Here is a 17,775-nt window from a genome sequence, read left to right as displayed (position 1 = left end):
GGCCGCTCCCTCAACATTATCAGGACAGAGAAACCAGACATGCTCATTGCTCACATGGAGCACTCCAAACAAAAGACAATCAAAAAATGTACAAATCTCGTAAATGATGGTTATGAAATAAACCCAAACTTGTTTCTCACAAGTGTAGCAGGTTGTGAACTCTGCAAACAACGTTTCCATTTCATAACAATAACTTAACACAATGGCATTCTCCCAGGTTTTTTAAATTGACACAGAGGTTGCAAATTAATCCCACCCCAATTAAATTTTAGCATAGCTCGTGGGCCTCCTCTGACACTGCTCGCACAGTATCCAGTCCCCCTCCCCCCCACCAGTAACAGAGAAGAGCTTGTTACAGAACAAGCATTCTGTATCCCCTTTTAGGGTGTTTGTGGTGGTTTTGGAACCTGGAACAACCTTTTTCAGTGGCACCACAGCTTTCTTCAGTGTCACAGATTTCTTTCTCCATTTGCTTTCTTCATTCTCTCTTGGTTTTTTTGCCTTGTCTTCAAATAACCTCTTTTGGGGTGAGGCTGTCAGGACTGTAGCCGACTCAGCCTTTCTTTTCCTAGGCCTCGCCTCCTGTATCCTGGGGTTTTGACCTGCTTGTCTCGGTGTCACCTCAGGGTTTTGGGTAGCACATTAAAAGCACGGGCAGCTGCCTTAATGCCCTGCCCATTTTCAATAGCATTCAGGGCACAACGAAGCGCCTCTTGACCATAGCCACCGTGATCAGATATTTTCTTGTAAACTCTTATCTGAAAAAAAAAAGAGAAGTAGGAATGGTGGAGAACTGACCCCTAATCTAAACCTAACTCCTATTCTGACCCTAACCTAACCCTGACCCCCATTCTGACCCCAACCCCTATTCTGATCCTAACCCTGGCCCCTATTCTAACTCTGACCCCTAACCCTAGTCCTAACCCTGCTAACTGAGGATTAGCTAGCTATGCTAGCAGACATTAGCTTATGCCAACTAGCTGGCTAGGATTTATTTCTCCTCAGACTTTCTGCTAGTGAGGTTGCTAGTTAGCTAACTGGGCTAGCCAGTTCCTACATTACAGCTAGAAATAAATGATCAACTATAAAGGGGTGAGATTCCCCCGGGGGCAGCCACATTGGAGGGGGGGCATCTTGCCACCAATATACTAACATATTACTACTTTATTAAAAAACTAAAAATGTCTCTCTAAACAAGTGGATGATTTATATTAAGGCTTCCCTAAATGTATAGTTAAAAAAAAAAAATCTACAACTTTTTCTAAATGACAAAAAATGTGATCAACTTACCTCAAAATCATTTTGATGGAATGACTTCAAAAATGTTGATGAAACAGAGGACATTTATAGTTGACTAGTGGCAGCCAGAGGTACTGTTGGATTTTTTGTGTGAAATCTAGTTTTTTTGTGAGAATTACATCTTTAATTCTCCATTACATATGTCCCCCCCCAAAAAAGGGGGCAAACAATTCACACAATGAAACAATGAATGTGCAAGAATTGGCAGGAGACAGCTGAGTCCTTCTGGAGAGAGACTCACCTATATCTTCGCCACACACCCCTCCCCTTCTTCTTGTCTCAACATTTTTAATTATACTCAAGACACTTCACACATATTTTAGATGCTTTTCACTGACAGCTCAATAACCAGCTAGGCCTACTGCCACGCGCGCTGCCCAAATTGCAGTCTTCACAAATAGGCATAGGCCTACGAGCTTGAGATTTGAAACAATCCACATAAAAATAAAAAAAAGAAGCTAATTCTCGATTCCTGTGGCTGTGATGCTTTCTGGCAAAGTATTTTGAATGATTTTATTGACTTCTGTATAGCAGGAGTAATTATATAATTTTGGCAAATGTATTTCCATTTACATCCCTATTTCTTTCCTGCTATGCCATTTCTCTCCTATTATTTTGGTTTCTTTATAAACGTTATTTCATTGTCCAGAAGCCAAAGGAACAATCCTAGTCATATTAGCAACGCATCCGGTTGTTGCATCTTTAGATTCCCCCTCTTTCTGAGTTTTAAACAGATTATCATCTCTGTCACATATGGAACCGCTATCAGGTGTGCTGTTTAGAATGGTATTTTCCCGCAAATTGCATTTTTCCAAATGTTTGAAAATGACATTTTATTGGCTGCTTCATTATACACTGCTCAAAAAAATAAAGGGAACACTTAAACAGCACAATGTAACTCCAAGTCAATCACACTTCTGTGAAATCAAACTGTCCACTTGGGAAGCAACACTGATTGACAATACATTTCACATGCTGTTGTGCAAATGGAATAGACAACAGGTGGAAATTATAGGCAATTAGCAAGACACCCCCAATAAAGGACTGGTTTTGCAGGTGGTGACCACAGACCACTTCTCAGTTCCTATGCTTCCTGGCTGATGTTTTGGTCACTTTTGAATGCTGGCGGTGCTTTCACTCTAGTGGTAGCATGAGACAGAGTCTACAACCCACCACACAAGTGGCTCAGGTAGTGCAGCTCATCCAGGATGGCACATCAATGCGAGCTGTGGCGAGAAGGTTTGCTGTGTCTGTCAGCGTAGTGTCCAGAGCATGGAGGCGCTACCAGGAGACAGGCCAGTACATCAGGAGACGTGGAGGAGGCCGTAGGAGGGCAACAACCCAGCAGCAGGACTGCTACCTCCGCCTTTGTGCAAGGAGGAGCAGGAGGAGCACTGCCAGAGCCCTGCAAAATGACCTCCAGCAGGCCACAAATGTGCATGTGTCTGCTCAAACGGTCAGAAACAGACTCCATGAGGGTGGTATGAGGGCCCGACGTCCACAGGTGGGGGTTGTGCTTACAGCCCAACACCGTGCAGGACGTTTGGCATTTGACAGAGAACACCAAGATTGGCAAATTCGCCACTGGCGCCCTGTGCTCTTCACAGATGAAAGCAGGTTCACACTGAGCACGTGACAGACGTGACAGAGTCTGGAGACGCCGTGGAGAATGTTCTGCTGCCTGCAACATCCTCCAGCATGACCGGTTTGGCGGTGGGTCAGTCATGGTGTGGGGTGGCATTTCTTTGGGGGGCCGCACAGCCCTCCATGTTCTCGCCAGAGGTAGCCTGACTGCCATTAGGTACCGAGATGAGATCCTCAGACCCCTTGTGAGACCATATGCTGGTGCGGTTGGCCCTGGGTTCCTCCTAATGCAAGACAATGCTAGACCTCATGTGGCTGGAGTGTGTCAGCAGTTCCTGCAAGAGGAAGGCATTGATGCTATGGACTGGCCCGCCCGTTCCCCAGACCTGAATCCAATTGATCACATCTGGGACATCATGTCTCGCTCCATCCACCAATGCTACGTTGCACCACAGACTGTCCAGGAGTTGGCGGATGCTTTAGTCCAGGTCTGGGAGGAGATCCCTCAGGAGACCATCCGCCACCTCATCAGGAGCATGCCCAGGCGTTGTAGGGAGGTCATACAGGCACGTGGAGGCCACACACACTACTGAGCCTAATTTTGACTTGTTTTAAGGACATTACATCAAAGTTGGATCAGCCTGTAGTGTGGTTTTCCACTTTAATTTTGAGGGTGACTCCAAATCCAGACCTCCATGGGTTGATACATTTGATTTCCATTGATAATTTGTGTGATTTTGTTGTCAGCACATTCAACTATGTAAAGAAAAAAGTATTTAATAAGATAATTTCATTCATTCAGATCTAGGATGTGTTATTTTAGTGTTCCCTTTATTTTTTTGAGCAGTGTATGTTGCATGTTCTGTTAAGATGCATTACCATAATCTTAATGTGATTTCTGTCATTCTGATCACCATGGGTGGACGCCCTAATGGATAATGCACCCAATGCATATGGGTCCGTGGAATTGCCCAGGGTGTAACTGTTGCATCTCTCTGTAATGTAGGCCAAGTTATAAATCAACTAGCCAATATAGTTTCATGGGAACCCACGACATATCAGCTCTAGGAAATGCAGACTGACTTTTGGTGAGACGCATTCAGGTGGAGGCATGATCTGTTTTATTATTGAACAGATAATAGTCCAGATTACCTGGTTGAAAAGCTGTATAGGACAGGAGAAAAAGTCTGCTTCATATGCTACCTATGAAAATAAGCTAGCCTATGGTAGGCCAAAAATTACCACCAAACTGATTATCTGCACTTCTGAGTGCCATTCCTATGCAGACTTCCATGTCAAGTCCAGTGTTCTCTGGTCTTGGTTCTGGGGACCCACAGGGTGTAGCCTACAGCCAAGCTTGTGTTCCAGTTCAGCATCAAAAACACATATTTCACCTAATCAACTGACCATCAAGCCCTGCCTTAATAAATTGGAACAGGAACTGCACATTGAACACCCTGTGTAGGACCCCAGGGCCAGGTTTGAAGAACACTGGACTTGTCCACTATTACCTAGACCAGGTGGGTCTCTCTTGCATGAGATTTAATCCATGCAGCACAAACCTGGGTTAGTAGAAGGCAGACACATTGTGCCAATAGGGTTAACCCACTTGGTGGGAATTGTAACATGGCTCATATAGCGAAGATCACTACAATATTCTTAGCTAGCTAGTTAGCTGGGCTAGCTTGCCCAGCTGATTCAGTTGGGAGGACATTGGGTGCCTTACCACAACATACAGGATACAAGTTGGAGGGGTGTGCAAGATAAACGACTTGTTGAGTATTTGACTAGCTAACGTTAACTGTTTTGTCTCACTGATCAGCTGGTTAGCTTAGCCAAATAGCTAGCTAGGTTAGCTATTAGCTAACGTTACCTGTCAGACTCGAACAGGAACCTGACAGTGCATATGAATTGTCATGACTTCTCACTTTACCTCGTTGTTTATCAGCATCTCCGCTCTAGGATCCGTGTGAGAGAGTCTGGGTATCGGTCTAGTCTGGAAAGGATACTTTCGAAGTTGAGATTCGCTCCAGATAGGGTTGTGGACCTCGGAGAATGCTGCAGCACTGCCTTCGCTCGCCGTCGGATCATTCTCGACAGTTGCCGCTGCCATGCCCGTGTACCGAACCCAGATTGCCCCTCGCCCGCTGTCAAAATATGTTCTCTTGACTCTAGATATGGAAACCTCTTCTTTGGTAACTATGCAGTATACTACGTGTTTACTCACAACATTGCCATGCAGAAATAGTCTGTTTCGTTTCCGATGCAAGAAATGCAAACTACAAGCTTCATCAGATCAGCGTATCGTCAGCAACACTAAAAAAGTACTTCCGGGTTACGGAATTTCGGAAATTCCAAAATAAGTCCCCCACGTAATGGTAGAAAAGTGTCAATAGCCTGTATTTATTCATGATCAAATGCGATTTTAGCATGTAAATCTTGGTGGGGCAAACTCCCCCCAAAATTGTTTTGATGCATGCCAGCAAAGCCACAACACAACACAACACAACACAACACTAAACAATACATTAATTGCACTATAACGGTGACAAACGGTGCCCACAAACTGTTAGGGCCTACATAAAGCTGTCCCAACACCAGAGCTTTCCTTTCAGCACCATGGAGTGAATCCTTACCACCACTACACCTGGCTATCAGTGGAGCTTTGTCTGGCAGCGAAACAGTTAATTCAGCCTCATTTACTGCCTTTTTAAAAACCATAGCTGATATTGATGACTTGCTTAAACAGATGTGGTTACTACTGACTCCTTGTGGATTTGTGTAAGTCGATAAGAACCGCATTCTCCTTCAATAATAACAAACGCCAAAAGGAGTTTTGAGTTTTGAACCATACCTTACATTTATGTTCATTAAATTCATAATGACAATTCTTATATCATTAACACTTAGCTCTAAGTATAAGCAAGTGCAAGCAAACGAGCTGCGACGAGGTAGGCCTATTCGTTCAGCACTTTCAAAATGGACACTGACAGAAATTCAGATAGATGTTAGTTCAGATGAATTCAGCAAGATGTTGAGGCCTTAACATTACTCTTCCTTAAGTCACCACAGAGAGAGAGAGAGAGAGAGAGAGAGAGAGAGAGAGAGAGAGAGAGAAAGAGAGAGAGAGACTCAGTTAGCCTACCATTTGAAGTATTTTATTATCCCTATGTGGTCTAAAAAGGAAGGAAAATACAATCTTGAGGATCCACTTTTATATACAATATACTGACGCACAGCGCATTGCGCAAACAAAACAACCCTCGCAATATCAACTGGAATTACATGGCCTATTACTGAACGAGCTAAGATGGACGTAGTCAATATAACTATTTGTTCAGCACTTGAAATGTACAGCGACAGAATTCAGAACATTGGCCGTTCCTACAGTATTCTCCCTGTAAACCAAGTCAGAACCATAGGATAAATAAAGGGGGAATATAAGCAGACAAAGAAAGCTCTTAAAATATTTGATGATGACATTTCTCTAAAACAGGCTATAGGCTACATGTGCACCACCAAGTCAGAACAGTAGGCTAAGTTCTGAGGGGGAAAGGGACCAAATTATTAGGGTGAGGCACATGGGCTACTAACAGCTTACTACACAACATACACTTAGTATTACTTTCTTAGCTACAGTATACATATTTCCCTGGCATATTACATCCTTTATGCAGCAGCAAACAATACATTTTTGGACTCACCGTTGTTATGCTGTGCTCACTTGAACAGGAAAGTGGCACATTTGTGGGCAAATTTTGTCATCAAACATTGTCATCAAAGTCTGGCATTCTCTGGATTTATGGTGCTTTCAAGACAACTGGGAACTCTGAAAAAAACAAGGTAGAATTATTACGTCAGTGATCTTCAGGTCAGAGCTCTAGAAAGAGGCCTGAGTTCCCAACTTCGAATTCCGAGTTGGATGACCGTTCAAAACGTTTTTTCCCACTCTAAGCTAGTTTTTTTCAGAGTTCCCAGTTGTCTTGAACTCACTGACGTCTGATTTCTGTTTGTCTAGCTTGCTAGCTAAGATTTTGAAAGTATGATGTTGACATGATCAGTCCTATCAAAGCTATGGTAGATATAACATGATTTGACGTCATGGGCACTTCTAATGTAAATCTATGGCAGCACCCAAGGGTGCTTGAACTGCCTAGCTCTCCCTGTAGATTCTACGGTGACGTAGTGTCCCCATGAGTGACAGAACACTGAGCCAATCATGGCGCAACTAAAGAAGATTACCAACACCTATGCTCTGTATTTTCCGCTGGCTGCCCCTCCACCACAGAATGCACTGAGCTAGGCTGAAACGCCTCCATTTTGGAGCTGCCTTACTCAAGAAAGCAAGAAAGAGACTATGTTTGTATGCAGCTTTATTCACTCAATACATTTGTTTTTACATTGTACGATTCTTTGTGCGTTGTTCAGATTTTATGTTTCTCAACACTGATGTATCTACTCAAATGTCACTTATGTTCTGAGCTGCCAAACATCGGAGGTCGGCATTGGCTATTAATTCCCTGTCCACCTTATAAGGGGCTGTATTATGTTATGACAATGTAAGTTGCTCCCTCTCTGGAGCTCAAAATGGTCTTTATACCATCTTCATCTGAATGTATGATATATGAGACCTGGAAATCTAGTGCATTTGCAGTGTCCAGAACAATAACTAATTTTAGCTCGCATGAACGATGGCCACAGTATCCATTTATTTTAATAAATGTTTTTATTTATATCCTTTTCTGAGCGGCTGAAAATTGATGATTTCGAAAATGTACTACACAGTAAGGATTGGACTCTTTCATCTTTCCTGCAAATAGGCCTACCCATGAGAGCTTATTGAAATACCTACCACTTCTTTCAAAATTGACCTTCTCCCATTAATCACGAGTCAATGGAAACACGCCATTATTTGGAGTGGTATGCCTGAACCCTCCAAAATGTACCTCATCTGACAAAACCCATTTCCTCGCTTATTTTGACATCAACCTCTCCAGTTACATGCTGCTCATCTGAGTCATCTGAGTCAGTTGTCATATAGCTTACGATTTCCTCATCTGATAAACTTCTACCACAACTTTCTGTCTCAGTGGTAGTATTCATTCCCAATATCTTTGGTGTCTGATATTTGATTGAGCTGCACAACTGACAGTTCCTTATACAAACTCTTGGCTGCATCAGGATGAAAATCAGAAGCAGGTTCTTTATCCTCAAAAGTGTGTACAATAGGTTTTGAACCTGAGCCTGATTTACATTCTCTATTTGTACCATTTTGTTTAATTTCACCTTCTTGTCACTAGCAATAGAATGTATAAATGTGTCACAGTCATACAGGTATAACAGTCCATCATTGTTTTGTCTTTGAAGCAGTTGGCTTCTTAACTAATCACCTGCTAATAATTGGTATTTGGCACCTCCATTTGCACAAGGCAAGAGTGCATGAAAGTAATGTATGGAATGGAGTTTTATTTCACACTAGGGTAAGCAACAACATCAAAAAAGTGTTAACTTGTTTTGTTTTTCCAACTGATATTCCACACAAAAGCAGCCAATTAATTTATTGGAATTAATATAATAATATGCCATTTAGCAGACGCTTTTATCCAAAGCAACTTACAGTCATGTGTGCATACATTTTTACGTATGGGTGGTCCCGGGGATCAAACCCACTACCCTGGCGTTACAAGCGCCATGCTCTACCAATTGAGCTACAGAGGACCACAATATAACATGCGGAATTAAATGTAGGCATTACAAGAAATACAGAGTAATAACCAGCAGGCTGTTTGACACAGCCCCCCTGAAAAACGAAACATATTGGGGTTAGTGCAGTGCTTCTCAATTATTTTCTGTTACGCCCCCCCTAGGAAGAAGTAAACATTTCGCGTCCCCCAACTCTCCGGCGCGACTGTAAATAGTATCATTTGTCTATAAAATTGTTATAAGTACACCTCTGCATAACATTGTATCCTTATTAACATTAAAGAAAACAAAAAAAGAAAAAAGAAAGAAATATAGATCAACTTACAACAAAGAATAACTTTATTAACATTGTTTTTTAGTCTGTAACAGAAAAGACTTAAAGTGCATCAATTTGCCTGAAATTTAAAAAAAATGTAAATCCTTATTTAAACTGTAAACATTTTTTGACCATTTGATACTGAAAAATAAAATTCAATATAATCAAGAAATAATAATACATTCAAATTGATCAGCAACATTAACTCAAGAGCACAATATATGAAACACTTTGACCTATAAAACAAAAATGAATAAAGCAATTTGTGCTGATTTTTTAAAAATCAAAATGAGGAAGTCAGGATTAATGGCTACAATGAGCACGTTTTGCAGTGCACAGCTTTTCGAAGCGGGGTTTGAAGCATGATACTGCAACTCTCAGCTCCTGCTAAATGTTTAGCTGGGACCTGTACTTGATCTTCAGTGCAGCAACAGCAGAGAAGCCAGTCTCACAAAGATAAGATGTTGCAAAAGGAAGAAGAATGCCCATGGCCCTCTGCCCTAAGAGTGGATACTGCCTCTCTACACTCAGCCAGAATTCACTCAGTGTCTGTGATGTGAACCTCAGTCTCAATGTGGAGTCAGACGTCATATCAATGAACTGGCGCATTGAAAAGATCTCTCACCCAGTCATATTGGGAACTGTTTTCAGGGAAGTACTTTTTAAAGAATCCCATCAGTGATGAAATATGCTCCTTAATTTATGGAATCAATGAGGCGGCATCATAGTCAGTAGTGTCAACAAATTCATGCAGGTTCTCGAATGAATCAGTATTTCCTTCATCAAGTCGCTTGCCCCACATTGCAAGCTTTCGAGTGAAAGAGCTGATCTTGTCTGTGACCTGAGGGAGGTGTTTATCTTTCCCTCGAAGCTGTAGATTTAGTTCATTAAGCTTTCCAAATATGTCACTCAGGTAGGCCAGTTTTGCCAGGAAGTTCTCATCACTAAATTTTTCTGCGAGGTCATACTTGTGCTCCTGCTCCAAAAACATTATTATCTGCTCTCTGAGCTCAAAAACTCGGGACAATACTTTTCCTCATGACAGCCACCTCGCTTCACTGTGAAACAGCACAGCTTGATGTTCAGCTCCCATCTCCTCACAGATAGCAGAGAAGACTCTTGTTTTTAGTGGTCTGGTCTTTATAAAATTGACTACACCTACAATGTCTGTCATAACCTCACTTAATTCAGAGGAAAGGTGCCTTGATGCCAGTGCTTCTCTGTGTATAACACAGTGTGTCCACTCAGCATTAGGTGAGGCCTTCTTGATGAGTGCCCAAAGTCCTTTTCTCATCCCTGCCATGGTCTGTGCACCATCACTGCAAACACCAATGCAGTTCTCCCACTTTAGCCCATTCTCAGTCAGGAAGCAGTCCAGCATTTTGAATAGCTCTTCAGCTGTGGCTCTGTCTGTGACATATTTACAAAAAAGTAGATCCTCACACAGGGAGTTTTTCATGTCAAAACGTACATAAGCGATAAACAAACAGTCTTTGTTGCTGTCAGTTGCTTCATCGAACTGTAAGGCAAAACGTTTGTCTTTGAGTTTATCTACCAGTTGTTCTTTAAGATCGTTAGCAATGTCATTTATATTTATCATTGGACAGAGGGATAGTTTTTATTTTTGCAGCACTTGCGTCATCCAGCATGACAGAGACCATGTCTAATGCTGCAGGCAGTATCAGCTCCTCTGCTGTGGAGTGGGTTTTTTTGCACTGAGCAATTTGGTACGCCACCTTATATGATGCTAACAGTGCTCGCTGGTTTACTGAAGTAGCATTCACAAAGCGGGACGATTGTTGGCAATATTCGGCACGTTTTCGCTGAAAAAACTCAAGCGGCTTATCAGCATAATTGGGGTGTAATGTCTTTAAGTGACGCCTTAATTTATTTGGCTTCATGCTGTCCGCTGCCAACATTTTTAGACAGTAAATACCGGTCTTTCCTCGTCTCCCACCGTAGTCACAGTGAAGCTGTAAGTGATCGGGGGTTGGCTGGGTCGAGACAGAGTCTGACACTTCCCCGATCTACTGAGAGGGGGAGTCATCAGACTCGATCTGGTTCACCTGAGTTCTGAGCACACCTGTCCGTAGTTAGGGCAGGATATAAGGTGTGCTCAGAAGTTCAGTCGGTGCGAGGTATTGTTCCATTGTGACTTGCTAAGCGTTTTGTTCCGAGAGAGAGAGAGAGTTTGTTGTTTTTGATTACCCGTGTATCCGACCTGTGCCTTGTTGTTTGACTCCCCGAATTGCTTAATCCTCTGCTTGTCTACCCCAGTGATTACCGTCCTCTGATCCTGTGCCTGTGCCCTCGACTACGACTAAGCCCGCTCCCTTGGTACCTCTGCCTGTCTCTGCCTTGCCCGGTTTTGACCACAGCTCGCCTGACCACGATTAAGCTATTCCCTTGTCTGTACTCTAATAAAGCATCGCAATTCTGCGATTGGATCTTACCACTCTGTCCGAGTATTCATTACAGAATACCTCGCCAATACCATGGATCCAGCGGAATTACAGAGGCGATGGGAGATACAGGAGAAACGGATGGATGAACTCCTGCAACTACTCAACGCTGGTGCGGCTGAAGGCACCACCCCAAGCACGGTCAGTCCTCGTCATGCACCTCCGATTTCTCTACCGACAAGGTACGACGGGGAACCTGGCAAATGTCAGGGTTTCTACTCCAGACGTCCCCTGTATATGTCGTATAATCGTACTATGTTTCCCGATGACCGTAGCAGGGTGGATTTCATGATTTCTCTGCTAACGGGAAGAGCACTGGATTGGGCTACTGCGCTTTGGGCAGCTGAGGTCCCCGAGTTGAATGCGGAAGTTCAGTTCAAAAGACTGTTCCAAGAGGTGTTCGACCACCCAGTATCTGGGCGTAGTGTGGGAGACCAACTATGCGAACTTCAGCAGGGCCGTCGCACAGTAGCCGACTACGCTTTGGAGTTCTGTACTATAGCAGCCGGTAGCGGATGGAGCGAGACTGCTTTGCTCACCGTTTTCCGAAGAGGGCTGTGCAAAGACGTACAGACTGAGTTGGCTTGTCAAGGAGATATCACTGTGCTACATGAGTTTATCAAAATAGCCATCTCTATTGATAATCTGATAGTGCAACATAAGGTATCCACAGTCCGGGAGCCCTCGGTCACTGGTCCTACGCAATCGACAGAGCGGAGGAGAGAATCTGAGGAGGAACCTATGCAACTGGGACGGTCACCCCTACAAGATTCGGTGAGACAACAACGTCGGCAAGACGGACTATGCCTGTATTGTGGTCAGTCGGGTCATTTCGTTCGTCAATGTCCGGTACGCCCAAACCGTAACCCAGGATATCGCCTCGGAACTGCCAAACCGGTGAGTGAGACTCAAGTGTTCAACATTACATCTAAACAAATGTATGTGCCAGTTACCTTATCGGTCGGAGAGAAAGTGCGCAGGTTGGAGGGTCTTATTGATTCCGGAGCGGCTGCCAGTTTTCTGGATATGGGTCTCGCTGAGGAATTGGGAGTTCAACTTATCCCAATTCAACCTCCCCTGCGAGTCAACGCGCTAGACGGTGAGCCCATGGGCACGGGGTTCATTACGCACCGTACTGAGGTAATCAAGTTACAAGTGGGCTCCATACACCATGAGGACATCATTTTGTTCGCAATCTCCGCTCCACGGGAGCCGCTAGTTCTCGGCCACCCCTGGCTCGTCACCCATGATCCGGTCATCTCCTGGAAATCTGGCGATATCACAGCTTGGAGTGAGGTATGTAGGGCCGAGTGCCTCCAGTTACCTTGCAAAACGTCTACTGTGGAGGATGCGCAGGGTGCGGTGTCTACTGTTGTGCCAACAGAATACCAGGATTACGTGCAGGTGTTCTCCAAGGAGAGGGCTACCGTATTACCACCTCATCGGGCCTGGGACTGTGCGATTGATCTGCTATCCGGGGCTACACCTCCTCGTGGAAGAATCTACCCGTTGTCACAGCCGGAACGAGAATCGATGAGCAAGTATGTTGATGAGGCGCTACAGCAAGGGGCCATTCGCCCATCTACGTCTCCCGCCGCATCCAGTTTTTTCTTCGTGAAGAAAAAGGATGGCGGACTGCGTCCTTGTATAGACTATCGAGGGTTGAACGATATTACCATAAAAAATCGTTACCCTCTTCCTTTGATCCCAGCAGCCCTCGAGCAGGTGGGGCAGGCCTCTATCTACAGTAAACTGGACCTCAGGAGTGCGTACAATCTGGTGCACTTTAGAGAAGGGGATGAATGGAAGACCGCCTTCATCACACATCGAGGACACTATGAATATTGTGTCATGCCCTATGGACTTACCAACGCGCCCTCAGTATTCCAGGCGTTCATGAATGACATTTTCAGGGACATGATTGATCGCTTTGTGATAGTGTACATTGATGACATCCTAATCTATTCTAACTCTCTGAGTGAACACGTGTCCCATGTACGACAGGTTCTGGATCGGCTCCTACACTACTCTCTGTTCGTGAAGGCAGAAAAGAGTGAATTCCATGTCACCACGATTTCCTTCCTTGGGGCCATACTCACTCCCGACGGGGTTAAACTGGATGCATCCAAGGTACAAGCGGTACAAGATTGGCCTCAACCCCAGACGGTGAAAGAGCTCCAGAGATTCTTGGGGTTTGCCAATTACTATAGACGGTTCGTACGTAATTTCAGCACCACCGCAGCTCCCCTGTCGGCGATGACCAGCTACAAGGGTCGCGGTCTGAACTGGACGGGGGGGGGCAGTGCGTGCGTTTGAAACGTTGAAGCAACGCTTTACCACGCTCCTATTTTATGTCAGCCGGACCCTACCTTGCCGTTTATCGTGGAAGTGGACGCCTCGGAGGTTGGAGTGGGAGCCGTGTTATCCCAACGCCAAGGTGAGCCGCCTAAATCACGACCCTGTGCTTTCTTTTCGAAGAAACTGAATTTGGCCGAGCAGAACTACGACGTGGGTAATCGTGAACTACTGGCGCTGAAGTTAGCACTGGAGGAGTGGAGACATTGGTTGGAGGGAGCAGAGCATCCGTTCCAAGTGCTCACGGACCACCGCAACCTGGAGTATCTTCACAGTGCTAAACGACTGAACTCCCGACAGGCCAGGTGGTCTTTATTCTTCAACCGTTTCCGATTCACTGTCTCTTATATCCCCGGGTCCAAGAATGGTAAGGCGGACGCGCTTTCCCGACGGTTCGAGCGCGCGGAAAGACCCGTGGAACCAGAACCTATTCTCCCCAGGAGTTGCCGTGCTGGTCCTGTGAGGTGGGCTATCGATGACACTATTCAGGAGAGCCTACAATCGGAACCAGCCCCTCCAGAGACCCCGGAGTCAAAGGTGTTTGTACCAGTTCCGCTTCGACCTCAACTGATGGAATGGTGCCACACGTCGCTGGGATCTGGTCATCCCGGAATCACTCGAACTGCACGACTCATCAGCCGAAAATACTGGTGGGATTCCCTCACAGATGACGTCAGAGACTATGTATTATCCTGTCCAGTATGTGCTCAGTCCAAGGTACCTCGTGCACTACCGGAGGGTAAGCTGATGCCATTGCCAACTCCTCAACGACCCTGGTCGCACATTGCAATGGACTTTGTTACCGACCTACCAGAATCAGAGGGCCATACTGTAATTCTCGTGGTCATCGATCGTTTCTCCAAGATGTGCCGGTTAGTACCCATGACCCGTTTGCCTAACGCCACTCAGATGGCTGAGACTATGTTTACCCAGGTGTTCCGGCAGTTTGGTGTCCCGGAGGATATTGTTTCCGACCGGGGACCCCAGTTTGTATCCCGGGTATGGAAGGCCTTCTGCGAACGCTTGGGCATCTCGGTTAGCCTAACCTCCGGATATCATCCCCAGGCCAATGGGCAGACAGAACGGCTCAACCAGGAAATTGGGAAATATCTACGGCAACAATGTTCGCGGCAGCCGCAAGAGTGGAGCCGATTCCTTCCTTGGGTAGAGTATGCTCAGAACTCACTCATTCACACCTCCCTACGCCTTATGCCCTTCCAGTGTGTTCTAGGGTATCAACCACCCCTGATCCCGTGGGATACCGCATCAGGGATGTTACCGGCGGTGGACGAGTGGTTCCGTCGGAGTGCGCAGGTCTGGGAGACGGCCCATCAACATCTCAGTCAAGCCTCACAACAGCAAAAGACCTACGCCGACCGACGCCGGAGACCTACTCCCACTTATCAACCCGGGCAACGAGTGTGGCTGTCTACCCGAGACCTGCGGTTCCGACGGAGCTGCAAGAAGCTCCAACCCAGGTACATTGGTCCTTTCAAGGTACAGAGACGTATTAACCCTGTCACCTACCGTCTGTTACTCCCTCGACACTACAGGATAAACCCTACGTTCCACGTCTCCCTGTTGAAACCTGTCCATTATAGCCCGATGTACCCACCAATCGCTCAACAACCTACTACACCATCTTTGGAAGATGAACAGGACACCACCTATACAGTCCACGAGATACTGGAGTCAAGACGGAGACGAGGGGCATCGAATATCTCGTGGACTGGGAGGGATATGGACCTGAGGAACGGTCCTGGGTCCCTGCTAAGGACATACTAGACCCCGCTCTCAAGGCCACTTTCCACGCTGAACACCCAGATCATCCCGGACCCCGACCCAGAGGAAGACCACCCGGTAGAGGTAGAAGGCCGTCAGGAGCCGGCCCTGGGGAGGGGGATACTGTAAGGGATCGGGGGTTGGCTGGGTCGAGACAGAGTCTGACACTTCCCCGATCTACTGAGAGGGGGAGTCATCAGACTCGATCTGGTTCACCTGAGTTCTGAGCACACCTGTCCGTAGTTAGGGCAGGATATAAGGTGTGCTCAGAAGTTCAGTCGGTGCGAGGTATTGTTCCATTGTGACTTGCTAAGCGTTTTGTTCCGAGAGAGAGAGAGAGTTTGTTGTTTTTGATTACCCGTGTATCCGACCTGTGCCTTGTTGTTTGACTCCCCGAATTGCTTAATCCTTGCATGTCCTCTGATCCTGTGCCTGTGCCCTCGACTACGACTAATCCCGCTCCCTTGGTACCTCTGCCTGTCTCTGCCTTGCCCGGTTTTGACCACAGCTCGCCTGACCACGATTAAGCTATTCCCTTGTCTGTACTCTAATAAAGCATCGCAATTCTGCGATTGGATCTTACCACTCTGTCCGAGTATTCATTACAGAAGCCAAGCGCTACATACGCTTCGTCATATTTCCTCGTCTTAGCTTTCGGGAGACTTACGTTTGTCTCATTATCTCCGTCTCTCTCCGCCTTTCTTTTCATCCCTGTTAAATATTTTTCCATGGTGTCTCTTAAGGGTGCTGTGTACTCTTGTTCGGTGCAAAAAAACCCTACTCCCTGCAGCAAAAAAAAGCATGTTCCCTGGGGTCACACGCGCCCCCCCTGGCATCGCTCCGAGCCCCCCCAGGGGGGCGCGCCCCACTATTTGAGAAGGACTGGGTTAGTGGAACTTCAGCTGAGTATTTTCCACCCCAGTTTATTTGAGACAGGTAGTAACATTTTCTCTTTACCAGTGTGTGGTCTTACAATGACAAAAATATGAAATCACATTAATATGCTTTTGGGCCACATATTTGCCACATATTTGGAGCTAGGCTGACAGTGACAACATAACATCCTAAAAGGGTAGCTATCCACAGTGCTGATATGTGTCTCATTGTTCAAATGTCAACATAAAGCTTCCTATGACTTAGCTTTTTGTTCAAACTCACCTGTTTTGTATTCTAAGGCCTAGTGAGTAGACTGGACCCTGGTTTTATGGACACACAATTGATCGTCTTTCCTGTACAGTTCTATATGTGTACCATATAGTGTCCAGGCACCCCATTATAGGCTGTTTGACCACAGTAAAAGTCCAGCAACACTCCGTATTATTCAGAGTCCAATGAAATGACACCATATATAGATTCTACAGACCCTACTGAGTACTCCACACCCCACTTTTACATCTGCACAAATACTTGTTTTTCTTGTACAGTGCCATATTTGTACCATATAGTGTCCAGGCACCCCATTTTAAGCTGTTTGACCACAGTAAAAGTCCAGCAACACTTCCTATGACCTAGCTTTTTGTTCGAACTTATTTAACTTATTTGTATTTTAGGGACTCTAATGAGTAGACTGGATCCTGGTTTAATGGACACACAATCAATCGTTTTTCTGTACTGTGCAATTTTGTGCAATACAACAAAAATACAGTAAGACTTCTCTTAAACATTGCATTTCAAAATGTCATCCTTTAATAATAGTACCAGTAAATAAAGAAGAATGATACAATCAAAATAAAAACATTTACCAGTAGGCTATTATTATGAACTTGACATTTATTTACTTTAGCTCCAACCATTTCTCAATGTGCTCCACCTTATAATATTATGTATCTTATATAAAGTAGTAATTCTCTTTAGTTTAGATTTTCCCCATGTAGTTATACATATTTTTTGTTTTACATAATTTTAACATTATTCACTATGCAAAGCTGCAAAAAAATATTGGATTTCGTATAAACACAGTGGTTTACAAGGAACTTTTATTTTGAAGGCAAATCCAAAAACCGGAAGTCTTAATGTCGATAGGATCCAGCTAGTGTTGCTGCCGTGACGCTGAATGTCGACAGGCATAAAACCAAACGACGAAATATATTCGCAAGGGAAATACCAAGCTAGGTGTAGTATCCGGAATGTGTGGACAGTGACATCTAGTGTACTGAATGACAAACTATTGAGCAACTTTGCACACATCCATCAGATGGCGTCAGAGTACTATTTGATTAGAATGAAAACAGAATATATACACTGCTCAAAAAAATAAAGGGAACACTTAAACAA

At 45.0% G+C, this 17,775-nt stretch overlaps 1 protein-coding gene across 3 annotated transcripts in view; it reads right to left on the bottom strand.

Annotated features, from left to right (window-relative positions):
* Window positions 1-5,183, bottom strand: part of LOC121574165 (hypoxia-inducible factor 1-alpha inhibitor) — a 45,662-nt gene extending 40,479 nt beyond the window's left edge. For all 3 annotated transcript variants that reach the window (XM_041886813.2, XM_041886820.2, XM_041886823.2), the window contains exon 1: window positions 4,817-5,183. In XM_041886813.2, coding sequence (XP_041742747.1) covers window positions 4,817-4,996 — 180 coding nt within the window. In that variant the 5' untranslated portion in view covers window positions 4,997-5,183. The remainder of the gene's footprint in view (window positions 1-4,816) is intronic.
* Window positions 5,184-17,775: the final 12,592 nt, after the last annotated feature.

This window comes from Coregonus clupeaformis, chromosome 1 (genome assembly GCF_020615455.1).
Source record: "Coregonus clupeaformis isolate EN_2021a chromosome 1, ASM2061545v1, whole genome shotgun sequence".
Taxonomy (NCBI): Eukaryota; Metazoa; Chordata; class Actinopteri; order Salmoniformes; family Salmonidae; genus Coregonus; species Coregonus clupeaformis.
Note: the sequence above shows the minus strand (reverse complement) of the source record. Positions and strands in the feature narration are given on the sequence as shown.